This window comes from Saimiri boliviensis, chromosome 12 (assembly GCF_048565385.1).
Source record: "Saimiri boliviensis isolate mSaiBol1 chromosome 12, mSaiBol1.pri, whole genome shotgun sequence".
NCBI classification, from domain to species: Eukaryota; Metazoa; Chordata; class Mammalia; order Primates; family Cebidae; genus Saimiri; species Saimiri boliviensis.
In genome coordinates, this window is record NC_133460.1 from 20777711 (window position 1) to 20804255 (window position 26545).

Consider the following 26545-nt stretch of genomic DNA (forward strand, 5'->3'; position numbering starts at 1 on the left):
GAGGATCTTTGGATTTGCCTTCTCTCTGCCTGGAACTCTTTCCTCACATCTCCACATGGCCGCTTCCCAGCTTCAACTCGGCATTACCTCCTCTGGGAGGCTTTCCATCCTTGGTTGCCCGCGCAACACTGCTACCCCTTTGGCCTCTGTTTTTTGTTCGTTTGTTTGTTTTAGGACACTATGCTGCCCACGTGCAGTCGTCCGATCACAGCTTATTGCAGCCTCCAACTCCTGGCCTCAAGCAATCCTTCTGCCTCAGCCTCCCGAGTAGCTGGGCTTAGAGGCTGGGGTTATAGGTGTCAGCCACCGCGCCCAGCCGCTTTGGCCTCCTTTAAGAGTTTTCCTCCGTGCTTTGTTCGCAGTTCTCGTCACGGTCTGTTCACTGCGCAGGGCTGGGAGGCGGGAAACTGCCCAAAGCCCAGACCTCTGGGTCTCAGTTTCCCCTCAAGCTCGTGAAGCTCTCTAAGAGCAGAGACCCAATCACGAGGCAGAGACTTCGCTTTCCACATCTGGCAGGGGTCGGTAGCATCCTCGATCTGGTCTTGGATACTACAGACCAGAGGGGAGCGCATATCGACCTGCTCCGAGACCCTCAGGCCTCAAGCCGCTCTTCCGCCGGCTCCCCCTGCAAGCCCACTGCGCATGCTCCGTACTTGCAGCCCCCGCCCCCCTTTCGGGGACGGAGCCGCGCCTGCGCAGCTTCCCGGCGCCGGCTTCCGGGTGGTGCGAGTGCGATGGGGCGGAGGGCAGGTGTCGCCGAGTAGCCGCGGCGAGTGGGCGTGTACACCAAGCGGTCTGGCCAGAAGGCTGGGGACGGCCGAGGGTCTCGGGAGCAGGCCAGAGGGCGCGGAGAGAGCCTGGGATCGCCGTCCGCCGCTGCCACCCGGCATGTCGGCGGAGGCCTCGGACTCGGCAGCCGCCGCGGCCCCATCCCTGGAAACCCCTAAGCCCTCGGGTCTAGAGTCTGGCCCCGCCGCCTACGGTCTCAAGCCGCTGACCCCGAACAGCAAGTATGTGAAGCTGAACGTGGGCGGCTCGCTGCACTACACCACGCTGCGCACCCTCACGGGACAGGACACCATGCTCAAGGCCATGTTCAGCGGCCGCGTGGAGGTGCTGACCGACGCCGGAGGTACGAGCGGCATCCCCACCGTGCATCCATCCCCAGACCCCCAACTCCCGTACCTCACGGTCTCTCACCACCGGGGCTCTTCATGCCCCTTCTCTCTGCTCACTACTGTCCGGTCAACTCATTCTCAGCTTCCTCCAGCGCCCACATCCCATCTCCTCTCCTTTCTCATTCATAATTTCCCTTCTTCCCCAGTCCTTTACCCCCAGCAATAACCAACATTTACGGAACCCGTAACTCTGCCAGGCAAGTGGTAAGTGATTGAACGTGTCACTTCATAATCGTCATGAAACTTCTCCCACCCTTCACCCCTCAGCTCAAGACTTGGGTACTAGCCCTGCTGCCTGCAATTCTACTCCTGGCAGTCTTCATCAGTTTCTTCCAGCTGCCCAGCCTTTTGTTTCCCTCTCTGCCTCAGAACTGCTCAGCCAGCCTGGAGAGGTGGGAGATCTTGTCTGCCTCTGTGTTCCCCCGACACAGGTCCCTGTGCACTCTAGGAATCCACCTGTCGATACACATTACAAAAGGAGGATGCTTTGAGTTTGCCAGGGACACCAGAGTGGAGGGGTGGACAGGTCTCCTTGGCAGGTGAACCTTACCTTCTTGGAGTGTCGCATTCAAGTTTGGACCCTGCATGCCCAAGTGAGACCTTAAAAGTTTTGGAGTTTGGAACTGGGAAATTCTTAAGGGAGGAGTTAACAAGGACTATGAGAACAGGAGAATAAAAATTTGGGAGGTGGACATCTGCCTTCAAGTATCAAAGGTGAAGAATTTGGCTGGGCTCGGTGGCTCATACCTGTAATCCCAGCACTTTGGAAGGCCGATGTAGGTGGATCACCTTAGGTCAGGAGTTTTGGACCAGCCTGACCAATATGGTGAAACCCCGTCTTTACTAAAAATACAAAAATTAGCTGGGTGTGGTGGCAGGCATCTGTAGTCCAAGCTACTGAGGAATCTGAGACAGGAGAATCGCTTGAACCTGGGAGGCAGAGGTTGCAGTGAGCCGAGATTGTGCCACTGCACTCCAGCTTGGGCAACTCAGCGTAATTCCGTCAAAAAAAAAAAAAAAAAAAAAAAAAGTGACGAATTCATTTGTCCAATAAGTATTTATAAAATATCAGTTAATGCTGGAGATACATAAGTAAATGAACCTGACAAAATTATGGAAAGTCCCCTTTTTTAAGGAGGTGGGAGATGAGATCAGTAAGCAAGTTAAAATGTATATGCATATGCAGTTGCAGATGATAGTTCTTTCTTTTTTTTGGTAAGTTCTATGAAGAATATAAAAGTTAAAATGGTAGTGAACTGGAGGGAGGAGGTAGACATTTTAAATAGGATGGTCAGAATTAACATGGGGGTTAGAGGTTTACTGATAAGGTAATTCGGTAAGAACTTTCATGGTAAGAGCCTTCTGACTGTAGATCAGATATGGAAGAATTAATTCTCTGGCTGGATATGTATAAAAACTTATGGGAGACCTCACTAGAGATATTTTAAAGATATTTTGGCCGTGGCACAGATTAGTATTCAGTCTTTTTTGTGACTTTGGAATCCTTTTTTTTTTTTTTTTTTTGAGACGGTGTTTCCCTCTTGTTGCCCAGGCTGGAGTGCAACGGCGCCATCTCGGCTCACTGCAACCTCCGCCTCCCAGGCTCAAGCTATTCTCCTGCTTCAGCCTCCCAAATAGTTGGGATTACAGGCATGCGCTACCATGCCTGGCTAATTTTGTATTTTTAGTAGAGATGAAGTTTTTCCATCTTGGTCAGGCTGGTCTCGAGCTCCCGACTTCACAGCTTAAAAAAATGTGAGGTGATGCGCCCGCCTAAGCCTCCCAAAGTGCTGGGATTACAGGTGTCAGCCACCACGCCTAGCTGGAATCCTTTTTTTCTTTTTTTTTCTTTTTTTTTTTTTTTGAGACGGAGTTTCGCTCTTGTTACCCAGGCTGGAGTGCAATGGCACGATCTCGGCTCACCGCAACCTCCGCCTCCTGGGTTCAAGCAATTCTCCTGCCTCAGCCTCCTGAGTAGCTGGGATTACAGGCACGCGCCACCATGCCCAGCTAATTTTTTGTATCTTTTAGTAGAGACGGGGTTTCACCATGTTGACCAGGATGGTCTCGATCTCTCGACCTTGTGATCCACCCGCCTCGGCCTCCCAAAGTGCTGGGATTACAGGCTTGAGCCACCGTGCCCAGCCCTTTTTTTCTTATAAATTAGGCCAGGTGTGGTGACTCACACCTATAATTCAGGTACTTTGGGAGGCTGAGATGGAAAGATCACTTGAGCCCAGGAGTTCAAGACCAGCCTGGGCAACATAGTGAGACTCCATCTCTACAAAAAATTTTTTTTTAATTTAGTAGCTCCAGGTCCCCCAGCAAAGCCATCTTTCCTTCTGCCTTTCCCCACCCTACTAGGTTGGGTGCTGATTGACCGGAGCGGCCGTCACTTTGGTACAATCCTCAACTACCTGCGGGACGGGTCTGTGCCACTGCCGGAGAGTACCAGAGAACTGGGAGAGCTGCTGGGAGAAGCACGCTACTACCTGGTTCAGGGCCTGATTGACGACTGCCAGCTGGCGCTGCAGGTGAGGGCCTTCCGAGTCCCTGTGCCTATGTTCCTGAGAGAGCTGCCCAAGCAGGTATTAGGACAGAAAAAAGGAGATATGGGGTATGGCCTGGAGAGCCTGCCTCTGATTGGCCATAACCCCAGAGAATTTGGGATGCTGTCTTCTGCATCCCTGCTGCCTCAGGCAGTGCCCCTACCCCAGCCTCATGCCAGGACCATTGCAATGGTTAAATAGCTGCTCTCTGCTTCCTGCTGTTCCTATGCAGCCAGTCCAGCTGTTACACTCGCACCTGAGTAATTATCCTTAACCACAACTCCCATCTATTCTCTCTCTCGTTCAGAAATGCTAAATAGCTCTCTCATGTCACCTGGGAAAAACATCTAAATTTAAATTGAAATATAATAACCTCTGCGATCTGGTCCTATCCTGGGAGGCAGCATTTCCCATGGCTTCCACCCCCCAGGGGCTTTCTAATTGTTTTTTTTTTTTTTTTTTTTAAGCGGTTAAATTCTTTATTCTAATGAAATCTCACAGAAGCAGGGCCACTCCCAGTAAAACAGGATTGGGGATTCTAGAGAGCCCACCTGCTGGGCTTCACTTCTGTGGACCCCTTAGGGTTCTGAAGATCAGAGCTTGAAAGTGAAGCCAGGACATAGGAATTCTGTGTCACCTGTCACAGCTGACTCAGTGACCTTCAGTGAGTCCATTCCTACCTCTGGCATTCTGTCATGTTCCAAAAGATAGTGAAGGGAGAAAAATAAGTACGAAGTAGTGAGTTTTACATAAAGCCTGTTACTCTGTTCTATTTTTACAATGTTAAAAAATGTCCTTTCTTTTATGATACAGTAGTAAGAGGAGATTATAAAAGTTTATTTTTTCTTTCTTTCTTTTTTTTTTTTTTTTTGAGACAGAGTCTTGTTCTGTTACCCAGGCTGGAATGCAATGGCATGGTCTCGGCTCACTGCATCCCCCGCCTCCCAGGTTCAAGCGATTCTCCTGCTTCAGCCTCCCGAGTAGCTGAGATTACAGGCGCCCACCACCATGCCCAACTGATTTTTGTATTTTTAGTAGAGTTGGGTTTCACCATGTTGGGCAGGCTGGTCTTGAACTCCTGACCTTGTGATACACCCGCCTCAGCTTCCCAAAATGCTGGGATTACAGGCATGTGCCACCACACCTGGCCGATCATAAAAGTTTATTTTCGAATGTCCTTTGTAGATTAAAAAGTGGCCTGTCTGAACAACTTTCTGTTGTCTCAGGGAATACTTACTGGTTCTTGAAACCCAAAGGTGTAGAACTCCTCTGGACAATATCTGTGTTTTCAAATTTTTCATTGCATCCCATAGGGGAAAAAATGCATTTTAATACTCATATATAACCGAAATAACAGTTTTATAAAAAGATACTTTTAGTGAAATGTACTCTGATGATCTTCTTTCTTTTTATGCTGTTTGGGACCCATTACTTATTTCATGACCCATTAATAAGTTACTGCTTGCATTTGAGAAACACTCATTGAACTAGATCTTAGAAGTACATTCCTGCTCTGTATTTTTTTTTCTTTTTCTTTTCTTTTTTGGAACAGAGTCTCTCTGTTTCCCAGGCTGGAGTGCAATGGCATGATTTCAGGTCACTGCAACCTCTGCTTCCCGGGTTCAAGCAATTCTCCTGCCTCAGCCTCCCATGTAGCTGGGATTACAGGCACCCACCACCACTATTTGCTACTTTTTTGTATTTTTAGTAGAGACAGGGTTTCACCATGTCGGCCAGGCTGATCTTGAACTACTGACCTCATGTGATCTACCTGCCTTAGCCTCCCAAAGTGGTGGGATTACAGGTGTGAGCCACCGCGTGAGGCCTGCAGTTTTAAATTTACTAATTTTATCATGTATCTGCTGTGTTTCAAGAGCAATTCTGCTATCTGCCTGTGTATGTATCTTGTACCCTTGTTTGACATAAAAAGAAACACAAGGGAGCTTGGGTGATGCATCCAAGGTCAAAGAGCTTGGAAGCAGCAGAGCTCAGATTTGACCCCAGGTTACCTGGCTATCTGACCATCAGCCTCCCAAGTGCAATGCTTTTCTGTACTCCTGCTCTTTCCTTTCCAAGCTCCCTCCCCACCCCATACAGCTCGGCACACTCCTTAGTGTGACATTTCATCATCGTTATTGGTCTGTGCAAACCTTTTCTCTTTCATTTTATTTCTTTCCCTTCATTCCCAATCCCCTGCCTACTTTCCTTTTCCCCAGGGGCACCCATCCAATTCTAATGTTTTGATACATATGCTGGAAAAGCTAAAGCATTGTTCTGCATATGTGTGCATTTGAAATGTCCATAAATGGCATTGAAGCTGTGAATCAGTTTTCTGTTGCATTGTGTTTTTTTAATTCAGCACTTTTTTCAAGATCTATTCATGCTGCTCCAAGTACATCTAGTTCTTTGCCTCTAACAGCTGCAGAGGAATCTATGGTGTTCATTCACCATATTTTGTTCACATATTCCCCTGAGGTTGGAGACCTAGATTGCCTCCCAGTTCCTGGTCCTACAAACCGTGTCACCATAAGCATCCTGGTACGTGCTCCCTTCTGGCTCTGTGCCCGAGTCTCCTGTGATTGTAGCTGGGAGTAGAATTGCTGGATAACAGGACACCTGCAAACTGGGTTTTAGTAAATATCACCAAATTGCTCCCCGAATGGTTATAGCACTTTATCCTCATAATGAGCAGTGCATAAGAGATGCCATTTCTGCATGTCCTCATCAAAACATGGCATCATCCAGCTTTCTAATTTTGCCAATCTGATGAGTGTAGTGTGATCTCATTTTCATTGCATGCCTCTGATTACTAATGAGGTTCAGCATCTTTTCATATACTCACTAGCATTTTTTTTGTTTCCCTTTCTGTGAATTGCTTATTCATGTTCTTTACCAGATTTTCTGTTTTCTTTTTCATGTGGCTTAGCAGGAGATCCTTGTATATTTTAGTTTAGTTCCTAGGGATAATTAAGCCCTATTACATATGAGCTTGTCTTATCCATGCCCTGGGGATGGATTGCACATAACAAATTAACCTCGAAGCCTATAAAATGGGACTGTTTACCTATCCTCCTCAACAAATTTCAGAAAATACTCTAAGTATTTGCTGTGTTTTGTTTTTCTTTTTCTTTTTTTTTTTTGTTTTTTTTTGTTCTTTTGCCCAAGGTGGAGTGCAATGGCGCAATCTCAGCTCACTGCAACCTCTGCCTCTGGAGTTCAAGGGATTTTCCTATCTCAGCCTCTTGAGTAGCTGGGACTACAGGTGCACATCACAATGCCCAGCTAATTATTTTGTAATTTTTGGTAGAAATGGGGCTTCACCATGTTGGCCAGGCTGGTCTTGAACTCCTGACCTCAAGTGATCCGCCTGCCTTGGCCTCCCAAAGTGGATTCGGCGTGAGCCACCATGCCCAGCTTTGCTGGTTTTTGAGATTCAGATGCGGAACTCCAGTTGATAAAGTCTGTTCTAGATAAAAATATCTAGTCAATGTAGATATTGCCAGTATTTTCTCTTAGAATGTTACCTGCTTATGGCATCTAGCATTGAATGGAAATCCTTGATTTTTTTAAAGCTACAAATAACCATTTATTATTTTGAAGCAGTATTTATTAACTGTAGAAATTCCAGAAACACAAGTAATCTAAAAAATAAAAGCACCAAATATCCTTTCAGGTCTTTTCCTGTGTGTGAGTTTATGTGTGCATGTATGTGTTTTGCTTGCCAAAATAGAATCGTGTTGTATGAAATGTTTTATAATCTGCTTTTTGTTGTTGTTAATAATTGCCATCTTTACATGTCAATAAATATTTAATGTCCAGTCCAGGGCATACTCCAGTTTCTCCAGTTGTTCCAGAAATGTGTTTTTATACCTGGTTCATCAAACCAGGGACTAGTCTAGATCTTCACGTTGCGTCTGGTTATCTGCAAGTTGACTATGGAGAGCATGACTTACAATCTCATGTAATGATGTTAAAGAGATGAGAAGAGTTAGAGGTATTCTGTGGCACAAATGTAATTACTGCCTCAGGTAAGGATTATCCATTGGTTCGTCATTGATAGGTAACTGCCTTAATACAGTGGCCAAGCCGGGCGCGGTGGCTCACGCCTGTAATCCCAGCACTTTGGGAGGCCGAGGCGGGTGGATCACGAGGTCAAGAGATCGAGACCATCCTGGTCAACATGGTGAAACCCCGTCTCTACTAAAAAATACTAAAAATTAGCTGGGCATGGCGGCACGTGCCTGTGATCCCAGCTACTCAGGAGGCTGAGGCAGGAGAATTGCTTGAATCCAGGAGGCGGAGGCTGCGGTGAGCCGAGGTCGCGCCATTGCACTCCAGCCTGGGTAACAAGAGCGAAACTCGGTCTCAAAACAAAACAAACAAACAAACAAACAAAAAAACAAAAATACAGTGGCCAAATAACACCATATGCATTACTTTATTACAATCCAAGGGTCCCTTTTTCCTCATGATCCTGGCTTGTTAAAGATACTGCCAGCTGTCCTGCACAGCTGGCCAAATTGGCCTGGTTGTTTCCAAATTGGCCTGTATCATTTGGTTTGTTACCCAACCGTACCCTTAATTTCCTATATACCAGACTGTAGATTTAAAGTGACTGATACTGGCTGGGCACAGTGGCTCACACCTGTAATCCCAGCATTTTGGGAGGCTGAGGCGGGTGGATCTCTTGAAGTCAGGAGTTTGAGACCAGCCTGGCCAACATGGTGAAACTCCGTCTCTATTAAAAATACAAAAATTTGCTGGGAGTGGTGGTGGGCACCTGTAATCCCAGTTACTCGAGAGGCTGAGGCAAGAGAATCACTTGAACCTGGGAGGCGGAGGTTGCAGTGAGCCAAGATTGTACCATTGCACTCCAGCCTGGACAACAGAGCAAGACTTCTTCTCAAAATAAATAAATAAAATAATAAAATAAAATTACTGATATTAAACATTTTGGTTATAATACATTTTAGGTAATGTTATCTATGTATTTCATATTAGGTCACATTGAGCAACCCGTAATATTGTTAATACGATTCATCATTAATGACGTTCATAATTGGCCCTTGGATATAGGGGATGGTGGTTTGATCCCTCTATCATTGTTACATTTCCTTGTTGCCAGCTATGAAGTAATGCATATGATATTATTTGGCCCCTGAATTAAGACAGTTACCTATCAATGACACATCACTTGATAATCCTTACTTGAACCAGTAATTGCATTTGTGCCATAGAATACCTGTTACTCTTATCACCTCTTCAGCGTTATTACATGAGATTATTTGTAAAGTCATGCTTTCCATTGTCAACTTGAAAAATATTTGATTTTGATGTAGTACAGTTCCTCACCATTTTTTGCCTAATGGCATATCCTTATGGCCTTGTTTAAAATTTTTTTTCTGATTCTCCATTTCCTGTTAGCTTTATAGTTTTATTTTATTTTTTGAGGCAGAGTCTTGATCTGTCACCCAGGCTAGAGTGCAATGGCACCATCTCGGCTTACTGCAGCCTCCACCTCCCAGGTTCAAACGATTTTCGTGTCTCAGCCTCCCGATAGCTGCGATTACAGGTGTGCACCACCATACCCGGCTGATTTGTTTTGTTTTTCTGAGACAAAGTCTCATTCTGTTGCCCAGGCTGGAGAGCAATGGCATGATCAGTGCAACCTCCGCCTCCCGTGTTCAAGTGTTTCTTTGCCTCAGCCTCCTGAGCAGCTGGGACTACAGGCACACACCACCACGCCGGCTAATTTTTGTATTTTAGTAGAGACAGGGTTTTACCATATTGGCCAGGCTGGTCTCGAACTCCTGACTTCTGACCTTGTGATCTGCCTGCCTTGGACTCCTAAAGTGCTGGGATCACAGGCGTGAGCCACTGCACCTGGCCATTTTTGTATTTTTTTGTAGAGACTGTTTTGCCATGTAGGTCAGGTGGTTCTCAAACTCCTGAGCTCAAGCGAGCCATCTACCTCGGCCTCCCAACGTGCTGGGATTACAGGCATGAGCCACCGTGCCTGGCCTATAGTTTTAAATATGGGTTTTTTTCATATATGGGTATTTTAATCTAAATGGAGCTCACTTTTGTAAATATGAATTGTGAAGGGATTTAGCTCATTATTGTCTTCCGTAGGGTGGGCTAGTTTTCCTGGTGCCAGCTATTTCACAGTCTGGTAGCTAGCACCCATGAGAGCCACCAGGGGTTCTTGCCTCCTCATGTCCAGGCTCTTGTTTAGTCCCCTCCCACACCGAATAGGGCTGACCTATTCAGTTCCTCACCAAGGAGATCCTTGTGTATGACCAATAGGACATTGCAGAAATTACAGCATGAGACTTTGAAGCTAGGTCATAAAATACATTACAGCTTCTGCCTCTCTTTGGGGTCACTCACTCTGGGAAGTGCTGTGTGAGGACACTCAGGCAGCTCTAGGTAGAGGTCCACTTGGTGAGGAACTGAAACCCCTGCCAACAGCCAGCACAGACTTCCTGTCATACTGGTGACCTGTCTCAGAAGCAGAGCTTCTAGGCCCAGGCAAACCTTCTGATGACTGCAGCCTTGGCCAAAATCATGACAGACTCTGGGCCAGGGCCACCCAGCTCAGCTCATCCCAAATTCCTGACCCACAGAAACTATGTGAGATAATAAATGTTTATTTTTTTAAAACAGAGACAGAGTCTCGCTATGTTGGCCAGGCTGGTCTCGAACTCCTGACTTTAAGCAGTCCTCCTGCCTTGGCCTCCTAAAATGCTGAGATTATAGGCATGAGCCACCACACCTGGACTGTTGTTTTAAGCTGCTAAGTTTGTAGTAATTTGTTACCCAGTAACAGAGAACAGAGTTTGGTTTCTGGAATGGGGGTCTGCCATAACAGAAACCTCAAATGTAGAAGTAGCTGTACAACTGAGAAGCGGGAAGAAGCTGGAAGGTCTTTGAGGACAGTGTTACTAACAAAGCTTAAGGACTGTTAAAGAATATTGGCGGGGCACAGTGGCTCACGCTTGTAATCTCAGTACTTTTGGTGGCTGAGGTGGGGGGCTCAGGAGTTCGAGACCAGCCTGGGCAATATAGTGAGACTTTGTCTCTAAAAAAAAAAATTTTTTTTTTTGGCGGGGTGCGGTGGCTCAAGCCTGTAATCCCAGCACTTTGGAAGGCCGAGGCGGGTGGATCACGAGGTCAAGTGATCGAGACCAACCTGGTCAACATGGTGAAACCCCGTCTCTACTAAAAGTACAAAAAATTAGCTAGGCATGGTAGCGTGTGCCTGTAATCCCAGCTACTCAGGAGGCTGAGGCAGGAGAATTGCCTGAACCCAGGAGGCGGAGGTTGCGGTGAGCCAATATCGCGCCATTGCACTCCAGCCTGGGTAACAAGAGCGAAACTCCATCTCAAAAAAAAAAATAATTTAAAGTTTAAGAATCTGTTAATAAGAGTCCAATGACCTTTAAGGAGGCTGCAATGAAGGCTTAAAGAACATTTAGGAAAATGCTATTGGAAACTCATGGAAAGGAGATCCTTGTGTAGTGGCAGAGAGTTTAGCAACACTGTCTCCTGCAGTAATGTGGAGGATAGGAAATACGACTAATGAATGGATGGTCTAGGTAAGGAGCTGCCCAGACAGAATATTGAAGGTGCCACCTGCCTTCTTGTTACTATTACTAAAATTGAAGAGGAGAGGGTAAGTTAAAGAAAAAACCATTTGAATGAAAAGGAGCCTGAAGTTGATGGGTGTGAAAATTCCCACCTTTCCAGATAACAAGTGATGTTAAAATTAACAAATGGCTTCCATGCAAAGATTAAATACAAGGCATTAAATACAGGAAAATGAGGTCTAAAGGTGAAGCTGAGGATGTGATGAAAACCGTTTGTTAAGATCTCTGAAATACCAAGAAGATGCTTCAGAGGGAACTTCCAGTCAAATCAAGTAATAAAAGCGCTTCTGAGAGCCTTAAAGGTGTTGTGTAGCATCTCAGCATAAGCCCAAACTAGAGAAGGGCTTACCTTGCAGATTTGTTTTTTGTTTTTGTTTTTGTTTTTTTTTTGAAACAGCTCACTGCAACCTCTGCTTCCCGGGTTCAAGCAATTCTGCTGCCTCAGCCTCCCGAGTAGCTGGGATTACAGGCACCTGGCACCATGCCTAGCTAATTTTTATAGTTTTAGTAGAGACAGGGTTTCATCATGTTGGTCAGGCTAGTCTCGAACTCTCGACCTTAGGTGATCCACCCACCTCAGCCTCTCAAAGTGCTGGGATTACAGGAGTGAGACATCACACCTGACCACTTGCAGAGATTTTTAGGTGTGGGTTTTTCTAATGTAGTGAACCCTAAGACATGCAAGGTACCCAGTAAGTTATGAAGAGAATTATATTGGCAGAAACACTGCCAGCTTGTAATGAAAGGGACAAAGCCAATGTAAAAGGACAAGAGCCCTTTGCACCCCCAAACTTCTATAGGAAGCAGGCAGATGAAACTGGAGCTGCAAACATCTTTCATGGAAGAGGTGGAATGACTCAGGCAGATCCATGGAGAATCATTCCTGAACAGGAGTAGGCATCAGAGACTTTCCAGCATTTCTCCAACTGGATTATAGAATTAATACAGACTTATATGTGCCTTCTGTCCCTTGCCCCATTTTTTTTTTCTTTTTTTTTGAGACAGTCTTGCTACGTTGCCCAGCCTGGTCTAGAACTCATGGACTCAAGTGATCCTCCCACCTTGGCCTCCCGAGTAGCTGGGATGACAGGCACATGCTACCATGCCTAGCTTCCCCTGCTTTTGAGCAAGAGTGTCCTACCTTACTGGTTATCCTGTGCCTGCCTCTTCCACCATACACTGGGTGTGTGGAGGAAATAACCTTTCTCTTTATTTAGTTCACAGGTCTGCAGATAGGAAATGCACTTAAGGGCTGGGCACCGTGGCTCACGCGTGTAATCCCGGCACTTTGGGAGGCCAAGGCGGGTGGATTACCTGAGGTCAGGAGTTGGAGACCAAATCTGACCAACATGGTGAAACCCTGTCTCTACTTGGAAAATACGAAAATTAGCTGGGTATGGTGGCGCTTGCCCACAGTCCCAGCTACTCGGGAGGCTGAAACAGGAGAATTGCTTGAACTTGGGAGGCGGAGGTTGCAGTGAGCCAAAATGGTACCATTGCACTCCAGCCTGGGAGACAGAGCAAGACTTCATCCCCCCAAAAAAGAAATGCATTTAAGGAGCTGTAGTTAAGGAACTGCTCACTAGAGCCACATCCCCACCTTGACCTGATTGAGATGATAAGATTCTGTATTTTGAGCTGATGCTATAATGGGATGATGGGGGATCCTGGGAGCCGGTGAATGTATTTTGCATGTGGGAGGGAGGAAATCGCTGAGGGCCAGTGGTGGCCTGTGGAGTGAGTCACCAAGGCAACCTGAGGGTTCTCATTCCCTGGGGCTCGTTCCCATGTGTAATCTCCTTCCACATTGGATAGGGCCAACAGACCTAGGTGGTAAAAGACAATAAGGGGCCAGGCACCGTGGCTCACATCTGTAATTCCAGCACTTTGGGAGGCCAAGGCAGGCAGATATCTGAGGTTGGGAGTTTGAGACCAGCCTGGTCGACATGGTGAAACCCTGTCTCTATTAAAAATACAAAAATTAGCTGGGCGTGATGGCACATAATCTGTAATCCCAGCTACTTGGGTGGTTGAGGCAGGTGAATCGCTTGAACCTGGGAGGCGGAGGTTGTAGTAAGCTGAGATCACACCACTGCACTCCAGCCTGGGCAACACAGCAAGACTCCATCTTATAAAAAGAAAAAAATAAGAGAATGAGGCTTCTACCTTGCCCTCTCTGGAATTATTTGCTCTGGAGAAGCCAACTGCCATGCTGTGAGGCACTCAAGCAACCCCGTGGAGAGATCCACATAGCAGAGATTTGCTGTTTCCTGCCAGCAGCTAGCACAAACTTGCCAGCCACATGAACAGCTTTCTCAGAATGCTTCCTCTAGGGGCAGTCATGCTTGCAGATGCCCACAGCACCACTGACATCTTGGCCACAGCCTTACAAGACCCCTGTGCCACAGCCACCCAGCTGAGCCACTGCTGAGTTCCTGACCCTCAGAAACAGAAGTAATAAATAAATATTTTAAGCCGCTAAATTGGGGGCAGTTTGTTACATAGTGATAGATAACAAATTTGTGCTCCATAATTTGCCTCACTCATTTGTGGTGTCTTTTTAAAAATCCTAGTCCTCATACACACAGCGGTCTGTTTCTGAGCGCTCTGTTGTGTTTCGCGGGTGTTTTTGTTTCTGTTCCGGAACTGACACTGTTCTCACTGCTGCGGCTTTGCAGCCTATCTTAATATCAGGCAGGGTAGGCCTTTCCTCTGCTCTTCTTTTTAAAAACTGACATAAGTATGGGAGGATGGCTTGAGCCCAGGAGGTCAAGGCTGCTGTGAGCTGTGATCACGTCACTGCACCCAGCCCAGGTGACAGCAAGACCCTCTCCAAAAAAAAAAAAAAAAAATGTCCTAAGTAATTGTAGACTTTTATTCTTCTGTGTTAATTTTAGAGAGTCTTATGAGTTTCTAAAAAAAAAAAATCTGGAATTTGCATTAGAATTGCACATTGAATTTTCAATGTTGGGAGAATTGAGAGATTTTGGCATGAAGATTCTAGAAGACAAGAGAAAGAAGCCCATGCATTTGCTTCTGATTTCTTTCTCCAACCTCACCCCACCCAGTGAGGTTCATTCACTGAACAAATCCGTTCATTCATCCAACAAATACAGAGCATCAGCTGTTTACTAGGTAGTAATTGACAGGTGGGAAGAGACAGATCGTAAACAAATATATAAAAATTTTAGAAAAAGTCAAGCACTAAGTGCTGTGTAGAAAATGAACTGATAAAAGGCAGATGTAGAGGAGGGTGTTTTAGCCAGGGGACCTGGGGAGGGCTGGCCCTGAGGAGCCACTGTGTGAGCTGTGATCTGAATGGCATGACGGACCCGCCACTCTCACAGCTGAGCAAAGAAGCATCCCTGGCAGGGGCACAGCCAGCGGCCGTGGTGGGCACAAGCTGGATGTGTGAAGCAGTAAAGCATCCGTGGGACCAAAGCCCAGCAAACAAAGGGAGAATGACAGAGAGGTCGGCGGAGCCCGGAGCCCGCAGAGCCCTGCAGACCACTGAGGAGTCTGCAGTTGTTCCCAAGCAGCTTTTGAAGGCTTTTAAATGGGGAATACGTGGCTTTGGTCATGTTGTTAACCACCTTCCGCTTCTTCCCCAGCAAAAAAGGGAGACGCTGTCCCCGCTGTGCCTCATCCCCACGGTGACATCTCCCCGGGAGGAGCAGCAGCTCCTGGCCAGCACCTCCAAGGTGAGGCCCCTGAGCCCTGTAGGGTGGAGGCTCACTGGGGTCGTCTCCCTGCAGTCTCACCCCTTTCCTCCATCCTCTCTCCCCCACCAGCCCGTGGTGAAGCTCCTGCACAACCGCAGTAACAACAAGTACTCCTACACCAGGTGACCGCGGGGGTGCGGGGTACCGGGTGGGACCCTGGGATGCCACACAGCCCTGCTTCTGCCCAGGGCAAGGGCCTTGGCCACACGGGGGGCCTACAGGAACATCTGCCTGCCTGCTCGCAGATTCAGCTCCGCCTCTTACCCCTGGCACCCTGGGCAGGTCCTTTCCACTTCTCAGCTTCAGCTCAGTCATCAGTAACCTGGGGTTTGGGTGAGCACAAAATGATAATGGCGAGCCTGTCCAAAGTGCTCTCTCTCTAGGAACTGGCAGAGTCTTCCCCCTTGAGGTCAGGACTGTTGTGAGCTCCATTTTACAGATGAGAAGGTTGAGGCACCAAGAGGTGAGGTAACTTGCCTACTGTCACCCAGTTTAAAAGGTGGGGGTGCCAGCTGGGTGCAGTTGCTCACGCCTGTAATCCCAGCACGTCGGGAGGCTGAGGCAGGCGGATCATAAGGTCAGGAGTTCGAGACCAGCCTGGCCAATATGGTGAAACCTTGTTTGTACTAAAAATACAAAAATTAGCTGCGTGTGGTGGTGCATGCCTGTAGTCCCAGCTACTTGGGAGGCTGAAGCAGGAGAATTGCTTGAACCTGGGAGGCGGAGGTTGTGGTAAGCCGAGATCATGTCACTGCACTCCAGCCTGGGCAACAGAGCAAGACTCCATCTCAAAAAAAAAAAAAAAAAAAAAAAAAAAAAGGTGGGGGCACCAGGACCCCCAGGGAGGTGGCCTGGCTCTAGGGCCCCCACAGGAGCCACCGTGCTGTGCTGGGCTTTGCTCAGCACATGTGGCTTCCCTTCAGAGGCCCACTTAGCCTGGCCCCAGGGACGGAGGGGGCTCCCTGTTGGGCACCAAAATCCTGGGCAGGAGCAGAGGGCTGGGGATACATCCAGGCCCTGGTCCTGGGGGTACAGAGGGAGGGGTGCCAGCTGCGCTAAGGCCTCCTGGTCCCCTGGTCCTCAGCACCTCAGACGACAACCTACTTAAGAACATCGAGCTGTTCGACAAGCTGGCCTTGCGCTTCCACGGGCGGCTGCTCTTCCTCAAGGATGTCCTGGGGGACGAGATCTGCTGCTGGTCTTTCTACGGGCAGGGCCGCAAAATCGCCGAGGTGTGCTGCACCTCCATTGTCTATGCCACGGAGAAGAAGCAGACCAAGGTCAGAGGGGTTTCAGAGCCTGCACGAGGGGCTGGGGGTGGGCAGGACCAGGACCCTGGACAAAAGCAGGAGGCAGGAACCAGATCCTGGAGTCTGGGTGTGCAACATCGGGCAAGCCACCTTATCCCTGTGGGTCTCTGTTTCTTGGTGAAGTCGGGGTCATGGGTTAGAGCAGGCTGCTTAGCCTAGGCCTGTTGGATGGGTTTCGAGGCTGTCTGCAACTCCTGAATTAGTGTGCAGGTTATGGGGGTGTATGCGTTTTTCTGTATAGGAGGTCTGTAGTTGCCATTAGAAACTTAGAAGGGACCAAGCATAGTGGCTCACACCTGTAATTTCTAGACTCTTGGAGGCCAAGGCAGGAGGATCACTTGTGCCCAGGACTTCAAGACCAGCCTGGGCAACATAGCGCAACCCGATCTCTGTTAACAAGTCAAAAAATTTAGCCAGTTGTGGTGGCGTGGTCGTGTGATGGCATGCACGGGTAGTCCCAGCCACTCAGGAGGCTAAAGCGGGAGGATTGCTTGAGCTCGGGAATTTTTTTTTTTTTTTTTTTTTTGAGACAGAAACAGAATCTTCGTCTGTCTCCCAGGCTGGAGTGCAGCGATACGATCTCAGCTCACTGTAACCTCTGCCTCCCGGATTCAAGTGATTTTTCTGCCTCAACCTCCCAAGTAGCTGGGACTACAGGCACCCACCTCCACGCGTAGCTGATTTTTGTATTTTTGTTAGAGACAAGGTGTCACCATATTGGACAGGCTGGTATTAAACTCCTGGCCGCAAATGATCTGCCCACGTCGGCCTTCCAAAGTATTGGGATCACAGGCATGAGCCACTGCACCCGGCCTAGCCCGGGAATTTGAGGCAGCAGGGAGCTATGATCATGCCACTGCATTCCATCCTAGGAGACAGAGTGAGGCCCTAACTCTAATTAAAAAAAAAAGAAAAGAAAAGAAACTCAGAAAGGTCCACTGCCAAAAATAGATTCATAAAACCTCAGGACCAGATGTCTCTTAGAACATCCTCTGAGTTTGTAGATCCTGAGTTATTAACGTGGCAATCATCAGCAGATAGTCCCCAAGCCCCTTCTTTGTGCTGTGTACTGCACCTGGCTGGAAATCAAGGTGAATGAAGTGCTGAGCAAAGTACAAGCCCTTCCTCACGTGGTCTCTTTGAAGCTTACTGTGAGCCGTGTGCCTCCGGTACACCAGTCACCGCAAGCCTCTAAGCACCCAGTGCTGTTTCACCCCTCTTACCTCTGCATACACTGTTGCCTCTTCTTGGAATTCTTTCCTTCTATCTGCCTAATGAACTTGTACTTAATGTTAACACTCAAGCTAAGCATCACTTTCTTTGGGTCACTTTCACTCATGAACTTTCAACCCAACAACCCCAAAGTTGGTCACACCCCCTTCATAGCTAAAGACAGTGTTTATTATCCTGTGTGGGTGGAGGGGAGGGGGTTGTGTCAGCAGTTGGGTGTTAGTTTCTTGAGGGCAGTGCCATGTCTTTTTCTTTCCTTTCTCCCTAGAATTAGCCAGGCCCTTGTCACGCAGTGGAAGCTAGGAAACATGTATTGAATAAATGAATGAATCAGTGACCCAGTTTCCAAGAAACATCCTCTGTAATTGGGAAAATAGGAAGATAAACCAGTAATTAGAGTGCATGGCTCACGCCTGTAATCCCAACACTTTGGGAGGCTGAGGCAGGGGACCCCTTGAGGCCAGGAGTTTGAGGCCAGCCTGGGCAACATAGCAAGGCCCCTATCTCTACAAAAATAAAAAGAAAAAAATTGGTTGGGCATAGTGGCACACCCAGGTACTCAGGAGGCTGAGATGGGAGGGTCACTTGAGGCCAGGAGGTTGAGGCTGCAAGGATCCATGATCACACCACTGCACCCCAGCCTACTAAACAAGAGTGAGATCCTGTCTCAGAAACCAACAAACAAAAACAGTTTCCTAAGAGCTGTGTTAGATGCTTCCAAGGCCACACAAGGGAATGCCCCAGTCACCTCTTCGACTTCATCCCCTTCCACTCTCTTTCATCTCTGCCTCAATTGCATTGATCTTCTGGTAATATATTCCAGTAAGACGCTGGGTACACTCCTGACCCACAGCTCTCACGCTGGCTCTGGCCCTTCCCAGGCTGTCCTTTCTAGCTGTGTGCCTAGTCCCCACCCCCACTCCTTTGGTCAAATTTCCCCTTCTCAGTGAGGCCTTCCCTGGAGTCCCTCTTAAAAGTTCTAACACTCCTGGCTCTGGCCATCACATCTTCCTTTCCTGCTTTGTCTCTCTCTCTCTCTTTCTCCCCACCCCCCACCCCTTTTTTTAAAATAGATGAGATCTCCCTACATTGCCCTTGCTGGCTTTGAACTCCTGGGCTCTAACGATCCTCCTGCCTTAGCCTCCCAAAGTGCTGGGATTGATCAGGAGATACCATACCCGGCTTATATCTTCATTTATATTTTATTTATTTATTTATTTATTTATTTGTGTATTGAGATGGAGTCTCACTCTGTCACCCAGGTTGGAGTGCAGTGGTGCAATCTCTGCTTACTGCAACCTCTGCCTCCCATGCCCAAGTGATCCTCCCAACTCGGCCTCCCAAGTAGCTGGGAACACAGCTAGTTAATTTTTTGTATTTTTGGTAGAGATGGGGTTTCCTCATGTTGCCCAGGCTGGACTCAAACTCCTGGCCTCAAGCTATCCCTCCCAAAGTGCTGGGATTACAGGCGTGAGCCACCATGACCAGCTAGTTTATGACTGAGTCCTCCCACCAGAATGTAACTTCCTGAGGACCGGAGCCTTGTTTTGTTCACTGATGTTTTCTCAGTGCCTAAAACAATACCTGGTGCGGTGCACTTACTCAGTATTTGTCAAATGCAAACATATACCAAGAGATTAGGCAGGGCAGGAGATGAAGGAGAGAAAACAAGTTCTGCATTCCTGACATCACAGCTGAGCCTTGAAGTATGACTCTGCCGAGTAAAGGAGTGGCAGAGAGGCCAGGCCAGGCCCAAGGACCTGATTGCAGGGCTAGGAGGTGTGTCTGTGCAGGAGCCCTGGGCAGGGGGATGGCCATATGTGACTGCACCAGAGGGAAGGAGCTGGGGCTGGCTGGCCTTTTGCAGGTGGAATTTCCAGAGGCCCGGATCTTTGAGGAGACCTTGAACATCCTGATCTACGAGACTCCCCGGGGCCCAGACCCAGCCCTCCTGGAGGCCACAGCGGGAGCAGCTGGAGCTGGTGGGGCCGGTCGCGGGGAGGATGAGGAGAACCGAGAGCACCGTGTCCGCAGGATCCATGTCCGGCGCCACATCACCCATGATGAGCGCCCTCATGGCCAACAAATTGTCTTCAAGGACTGACCTCTGACCGTCCCCCTGCCTTCCTCCTGCCTTGGGACCCAGTCTCCCTCTCTTTTCCTCCCCTTCCCAGACCTTTGCCCCGGCTCTGCTGGTCAAGTCGTGGGTCCTTCTCTGTCCCTTCATTGCATGGCACAGCTCACTTTGGCGCTTCTCCATCCATCTGGACCCCATTGCTAACAACACGGTACATTCCTGCCCCCGCCGCTCAGAGCCTTCCGAAGCCAACGCTTGTCCCCATCCTGCGTCCTTCCCTCTCCAGCTGGTTGAGAGGGATTTAGAATTCCCTTTCTCTTTTCTCAGTGCATCTTCCATGCCAAAGTGTCCAGCCTGCCCTTCCCAACACCACCGCAGTCTGAGCCGCCTCCTGCGTTGCGCAGGGCAGTCCACCCTGTCCTCCCCACTATCCTCCCTACCTCCTTAACTTTCTACTAGACTGGCCTGGGCCTGCCCAGCTCAGCGTTCTCAGTCTGTTTCATATTATTTATTATTTTAATTTTCTATTAAATTATTGGAATAAAGTTGAGTTGAGGAACTGGTGCTGGCTCCTGGAGAGAGGGACAGGGAGATTCCTGCGTCAGGAGGTCTCTCGCCAACTGTGATGGCTTACACCTGTAATCCCAGCTACTCAGGAGGTTGAGGCAGAAGGATCACTTGAGCCCAGGAGTTCAAGACCAGCCTGGGCAACATAGCAAGACCCTGACTCTACAAAAAAAAAAAAAAAAGAAGAAGAGGAGGTACTAGTTTGGTTGTACTGGGAGAACATGAGGCCTTGCCCCAGGCTCTCCCTGGGAAGGAAGTAGTCAGGAGCTAGGAGAAGATTCAGAATTTATATTTCAGTGCTCACTAGCCAGTGCCCACCCTCCGCCCCGCCCACCCCCCGCAGTATGGACTGGCTACCATGAAGCCGTCCCTGAGCGCAGCGTCTCTCCAGCCCAGGAGTGTGAAGGGAGCACCTTCCTTCAGGGGTCTGGTGCGAAGACAAAGTCGAGGGCCTGGCGCTCGGCCCCTGCCACGTTGGGGTGCCAGAGGTCCACGATGAAGACCACTCGAGGCCCATCTTCGGGGGAGCCTAGGGCACATGGGACAGGAACAGCAGAGCCGCTGACATTAGGTACTTCCACACCAGAGCACTCACCAAAGACCAGAAAAGCAAACAGTAAATACGTTGCAGGCCCTGTTCTAACCCTTTATATGTATCAGATCTTTTTTCTTGAAACGGAGTCTTGATCTGTCGCCCAGGCTGGAGTGCTATGGCGTGATCTTGGCTCACTGCAACCTCCACCTCCCAGGTTCAAACAGTTCTGCCTCAGCCTCCCAAGGAGCTGGGATTATAGGCACATGCCACCATGCCCAGCTAATTTTTATGTTTTTAGTAGAGATGGGGTTTCACCATGGCCAGGCTGGTCTTGAACTCCTGACCTCAGGTGATCCGCCCGCCTCAGCCTCCCAAAGTGCTGGGATTACAGGCGTGAGCTACCTCGCCCAGCTGATAGGTATCAACTCTTAATCATCAAAACAAACTATGCTGTATTACCGTAATTAACCCCATTTTATACAAAACAACAGAGGCATAAGGAGGTTAAGTCACTTGCCCAAGTGCAAGAGGTAGAACAGGAACCCAGAGTCTTGTGCTGGTAACCGCTTTTCTGTGCACTTAACGTTATTGAATCCTTGCAGCCACTTGATAAAGAAGGTGGGGGCCCTGGGGGACTGGAGAAGTTATGTGACTTGTTCAAGGTCATGCAGCTGGAAGCTGGTGGTGGTAGGACAGGAAGTCCGCTGGGCCTGATTCTGCAGCCCTCTAGTCTACGCTTCTTTGCTCCTGAGACCCTCACCACCCCCTGTAGAATGGGCACCCTGTTACCATTGTGAGCCACTGTGTGCAGAAAAGAGTCGTCCACCAGTAGACAGTGCCCCTCAGCCCAGCACTGGGGCTCACCGCCAACCACCAGCTCACAGCCAGGAGGGATCTTCAGGCCTGTAAGAAGAGACCCGGGCATCCAGCACTCCTGCCTCCAACCCAGGGGCCCGTCCTTGCCAGTCAGCAGCTCTCAGGGTCTTAAATGCCGGGTTTTGTGGTCGTCCCTCCTTTCTTTCTGGAAGGTGGCTGCAGTATAATCACAATACAGTCCTGGAGGAGGAGGTGCTAGGAGACTGGGGAAATGCTGCTGTGGGTAGTGTGACCCCATCTGTTTTTTTTTTTTTTTTTTTTTTTTTTTGAGACAGTCTCTCTGTCACCCAGGCTGGAGTGCGGTGGTGGTGTGATCTCAGTTCGCTGCAACTTCTGCCTCCCAGGTTCAAGTGTTTCTTGTGCCTCAGCCTCCTGAGTAAACTGCTGGGATTATAGGCATGCGCCACAATGCAGTGCTAATTTTTTTTTTTTTTTTTTTTAGATGGAGTCTCACTTTGTCGCCAGGTTGGAGTGCAGTGGCCTAATCTCTGCTCTGCAACCTCTGCCCCGGGTTCAAGCAATTCTCCTGCCTCAGCCTCCAGAGTAGCTGGGATTACAGGTGCGCACCAGCACAACTGGCTAATTTTTGTATTTTCAGTAGAGACATGGGGTTTCACCATGTTGGCTAGGGTCTCAAACCCTTGAGCTCAAGTGATCTGCCCACCTCAGCCTCCCAGAGTACTGGAATTACAGGTGTGAGCCACTGCGCCTGGCCAGACTCATCATTTTATTTTATTTTATTTTTATACAGACAGCACTGGTCTTGAACTCCTGGCCTCAAGCAGTCCTCCTGTCTTGTCCTCCCAAAGTGCTGGTATTTGAGGGATGAGCCTTGGTGCCTGGCTGCAACCCCTCATTTTAGAGAAAAGAGAAGGCTTCCTGGAGGAAGTGGTGTTTCCTCCTGGGCTTTCTGACAGTTTGACTCAAGAGCTTACTGTGTGATAGGCTCTGTCTCCCCACAAGGTATAAGATTAAAGATGATCCTGGCCCAAGGACCACATGGCTGAGTGGTGAGGAAAGTGAGCAGCCAACTCAAATGATGGGACATCAGGAAGGCATCCCAGATGAGGTGTGGCACTGAACATTTGAATCCTGGCGACTGAATAGGAGTTTGTCAAGAAGTGGTAAGGGGGAAGGGGATTCTGGGTTGAACAGAACAGCATGTGTGGCATCTGCCAGGATTAGCCAGAAGGCTTTCATGATTTAGAGCACAGAGAGAGGGGAGGAGAGGAAGGATCTGGAACTGATCCTGAGGTCAGTGTGCCCTGAAGTGTAGGACACATCCAGCTGGCAGCGCAGGGGATTATTTGGGGCAAAACAAGGTCATGGCATCGAATAACAGAAAATTATTTCCTTTTCCATTTTCTTCCAGTCTTTAAAGCATCAAAAAGTGCCAGGTGCAGTGTCTCACACCTGTAATTTCAGCACTTTGGGAGCTCAAGGCAGGAGGATCACTTGAGCCCAGGAGTTTGGGTCCAGCCTGTCTTTACACAAATTTTTAAAAAATTAGCTGAGCATGGTGGTGGGCACCTGTGGTCCCAGCTACTCAGGAGGCTGAGTCGAGAGGATCACTTGAACCCAGGAGGTCAAGGCTATAGTGAGCCATGTCTGTGCCACTGCACACTCCAGCCTGGGCAACAGAGTGAGACCCTGTCTCAAAAAAAAAAAATCTCAGTTTGGTGCTACTGTAACTTGACACCCCACTAACATTGCTCCCTTTTAAAATATAAAGTGTGGGCTTCAGGCTTAGACTAGAGCACTTGACTAGAATGTTCTAGACGGTTGAAAGCTTTTTTTTTTTCTTTTCTTTTTTAAGGCGGAGCCTTGATCTGTCACCCAGGCTGGAGTGCAGTGGCAAGATCTTGGCTCACTGCAACCTCTGCCTCCTGGATTCAAGCGATTCTCTGCTTCGGCCTCCTGAGTAGCTGGGATTACAGGGACACACCATGATACCCGGCTAATTTTTGTATTTTTAGTAGAGATGGGATTTCACCATCTTGACCAGGCTGCTCTTGAACTCCTGACCTTGTAATCTAACCACCTTGGGACCTCCCAAAGTGCTAGGATTACAGGAATGAGCCACCATACCCAGCCTTTTTTTTTATTTTTTTATTTTTATTTTTTTTTTTTTTTGACAAAGTTTCACTATTGTTGCCCAGGCTGGAGTGCAATGGCCTGATCTCAGCTCACCAAAACCTCTGCCTCCCGGGTTCAGGCAATTCTGCCTCAGCCTCCCAAGTAGCTGGGATTGCAGGCATGCACCACTACGCCTATTTTTTTTTTTTTTTTTTTTTAAGTAGAGACGGGGTTTCTCCATGTTGGTCAGGCTGTTCTTGAACTCCCCACCTCAGATGATCCGCCAGCCTCAGCCTCCCAAAGTGCTGGGATTACAGGCATGAGCCACCTTGCTGGGCCTGTCCAGGCTTTTTATGAATACTTCTATTCAGGGCAAGTAATGCTGATGATAGTTCTATAAAGATTTCTTTTAGGCCAGGAGCAGTGGCTCATACCTGTAATCCCAGCACTGTGAGAGGCCAAGGCAAATGCATCATGAGGTCAGGAGTTTGAGATCAGCTTAACCAACATGGTGAAACCCCATCTGTACAAAAACCACAAAATTAGCTGAGCACGGTGGCATGCGCCTGTAATCCCAGCTACTCAGGAGGCTGAGGCAGGAGACTCGCTTAAACCCGGGAGGCTGAGGTTGCAGTGAGCCGAGATGGTGCACTACACTCCAGCATGGGCGACAGAGCAAGACTCTTGTCTAAAAAAAAAAAAAAAAAAAAAAATTATTTCAAATAAATAAGTAAAACAAAAGGTCGGGGGATAGCCAAGGTGAAGAAATGTAGGACAGGTGGCAACGACCACAGCAAAGCTTATGAAGATGGTGTGCAGATAACAGAGGCTCAGGAAATGCTGCTGTGGGCGGCAACGGGGAGCCATGGAAGAAGAGAGTGAGAACCAGAGAGCAGACAGCTCTGTGCGGAGAGGAGGGCCTGGGGGGAAAATCATGGAGGCAAGGAGGTGGTCAGTAGGCGGCAGCTACTTACCCAGATGGCATCTGACCCGGGCATTGGTGGGCCCGCAGCGGCCCTCGAGCCGGGCCCCAGGCAGGAGGACGGAAAAGCCGGCATTGCCGAAGGTGTTGGCACTCATAAAGCTTCGAAGTCCCCTCAGTGCCCGATAGGCCCCCGGGCACCGGCGGCAGTTGCTGGGTTGGCACCGGCCTCCTTGGTACAGCAGGAGCTGGTAGCACCCGGGGGCCAGAGGTGGGGACCAGCCCCGAGGCGGAGGGGTAGTCCCTGAGAAGTCCCAGCTCACAGCCCCGAAGTCCCGCAAAATGGCAGGAAAACTGCTCTCCAGGAGCTCCACGTCGTGCCGCTGGGCGTCCCGCGGCACAAAGGGGGCTGAAGGCAGGTCTGGTAGGAAAAGCAGGCCTGGGCGCTGAATGCCTAGGACCCCTGGCCCTCCCCCGGGGCCTGGGCCACCCTGAGCTGCCCGCCTCACTCTACCCATCCCAGCCCAGGAGTAGCGCCGGGCGTAGGCCCGAAGCCGCCGGCTCACTAGGCCTTCTGTCCTAGGTCCTTCCCCGGGCTCCCCAGGACCCCTTGGGCTTGACCCACCAGCCTCGGAGCATCCCACAGGCCCACCACGAACACCCCCAGCCCGGCTCCCAGCCCCCAGGGCCTCCATGTCTTGGGAACCCAGGCGGTAGCAGTACCAGAGGAACAGAGAAGTGAGGGCCCCAAGGAGCAAGGTGAGGGCCGAGGAGGCCAGAGGCAGTGGCCACGGGAGCATTGTCAGGGAGGCCCTAGCCAACAGGCCTGGAGCATCCTCCGGACCCCAGTTCCTCTGTCCTCCCAGGTCCCCACCTGTCCCTTCCATGGCTGTCCCCTGGCTCCCCGCTGGGCTGTTTCCCTTCCACATTCCACTCTGGGCGCTCTCCTTCCGCGGTCCTCTCTCCTCTCTCCACGCTGAAGCTCCTTCTCCCCTCCTTCATGCACCTCCTAACCCTCCTCTCCCTTTCCCTTCTCTCTTCTCTCTCCTTCTACCTCTTCCTCCTCTCCCTCTGTCGCCTCCTCTCCCTCTTCTTTCTCCTTTCAGCGGCCTCCTCTCTTCCTCTGCTTCTCTCTCCTCCCTCAGTCTCCCCCTTTCCTTCTCCCCCCACCCACCCCCGCTTTTCGCTTGCTCTCTCCCTCCCTCCCCGCTTCCTCCTAGCTCCCCTGGGCAGCAGTTCCTACCCCTCCTGGACCTGCGGCCCCGAAAACCCGCAGCCTGTCTTCCTCCGTGGCAGCTTCTTTCTCTCCTGCCTCCCTGCTTCTTTCTCTCCTGCTCTCTCCTTGCCCTCGCTCCTCACTCGCCCCGACCCTGCGGTCCTGCCTGGCTCTCGCTCCCTCTCTCCTACTCGCTCCTTCCTTGGCTCCCACTCACCCTGACGTCACTCCTTCCCGGAGCCCTCTCAGCTCAGCCACCCCCGACCCCTCCCAGTGGCGCTGCGAGTCAACCGGGGGCCGGGGGGGGGGCGGAGAGTCGTCTCAGGTTGTGTCTCCCGCCCCCCCAGCCCGGAAAGGGCGCCACGTGGGGCGCAGGGGCCAAGGTGCCAGCCTCCAGCCGCCCCGCAGTGCGAAAGAAGGGGCGGGGCCTGAGGGGGCGGGGCCCGTGGGGGCGGGGCGAGCTCGGGCTGACAGCCGGGCAAGCACCCGGCACTGCGGGCAAGGACGCCAAGGCCAGTCCGTTGGGCGGCCGGTCCCTCGATCGGTCGGCCTGTGACTCCCGCTGGCCCTGGGCCAGTCCGGGAGCCCGCGAGCCAGGCGGACACCGAAAGCGGCCTCAGCCAATCGTGGGCGGCGCC

General features: G+C 49.8%; 2 protein-coding genes across 3 annotated transcripts; one reads left to right on the plus strand and one right to left on the minus strand.

Moving 5' to 3' along the window:
• The first annotated feature begins 690 nt into the window (after window positions 1-690).
• On the plus strand, window positions 691-20274 carry KCTD13 (potassium channel tetramerization domain containing 13). Of its 2 annotated transcripts, XM_039478345.2 has the most exons (6): window positions 691-1132; window positions 3543-3712; window positions 14988-15077; window positions 15168-15220; window positions 16183-16378; window positions 19506-20274. In XM_039478345.2, the coding sequence occupies exons 1-6, from the start codon at window positions 889-891 to the stop codon at window positions 19740-19742; spliced, it is 990 nt and encodes a 329-aa protein (XP_039334279.1). In that variant the 5' UTR covers window positions 691-888; the 3' UTR covers window positions 19743-20274. The 2 variants fall into 2 exon arrangements, with proteins under 2 accessions (XP_039334279.1, XP_074238112.1); XM_074382011.1 differs by lacking the exons at window positions 14988-15077; window positions 15168-15220; window positions 16183-16378; window positions 19506-20274 and adding an exon at window positions 5280-7567.
• Window positions 20275-20555: 281 nt separating this feature from the next.
• On the minus strand, window positions 20556-25830 carry ASPHD1 (aspartate beta-hydroxylase domain containing 1). The gene is given in 4 exon segments (XM_003930107.4): window positions 20556-20811; window positions 21607-21720; window positions 24744-25647; window positions 25649-25830. Coding segments are annotated over 4 exon segments (1173 nt in total). The 5' UTR covers window positions 25694-25830; the 3' UTR covers window positions 20556-20701.
• Window positions 25831-26545: the final 715 nt, after the last annotated feature.

Bases quoted from the DNA above. Each gene is read 5' to 3' on its own strand.
- KCTD13 (XM_039478345.2), top strand. From the start codon at position 889: ATGTCGGCGGAGGCCTCGGACTCGGCAGCCGCCGCGGCCCCATCCCTG. The intron at 1,133-3,542 runs GTACGAGCGGCA...CCACCCTACTAG, and splicing joins GGTGCTGACCGACGCCGGAG to GTTGGGTGCTGATTGACCGG. The intron at 15,078-15,167 runs GTGAGGCCCCTG...CTCCCCCACCAG, and splicing joins TCCTGGCCAGCACCTCCAAG to CCCGTGGTGAAGCTCCTGCA.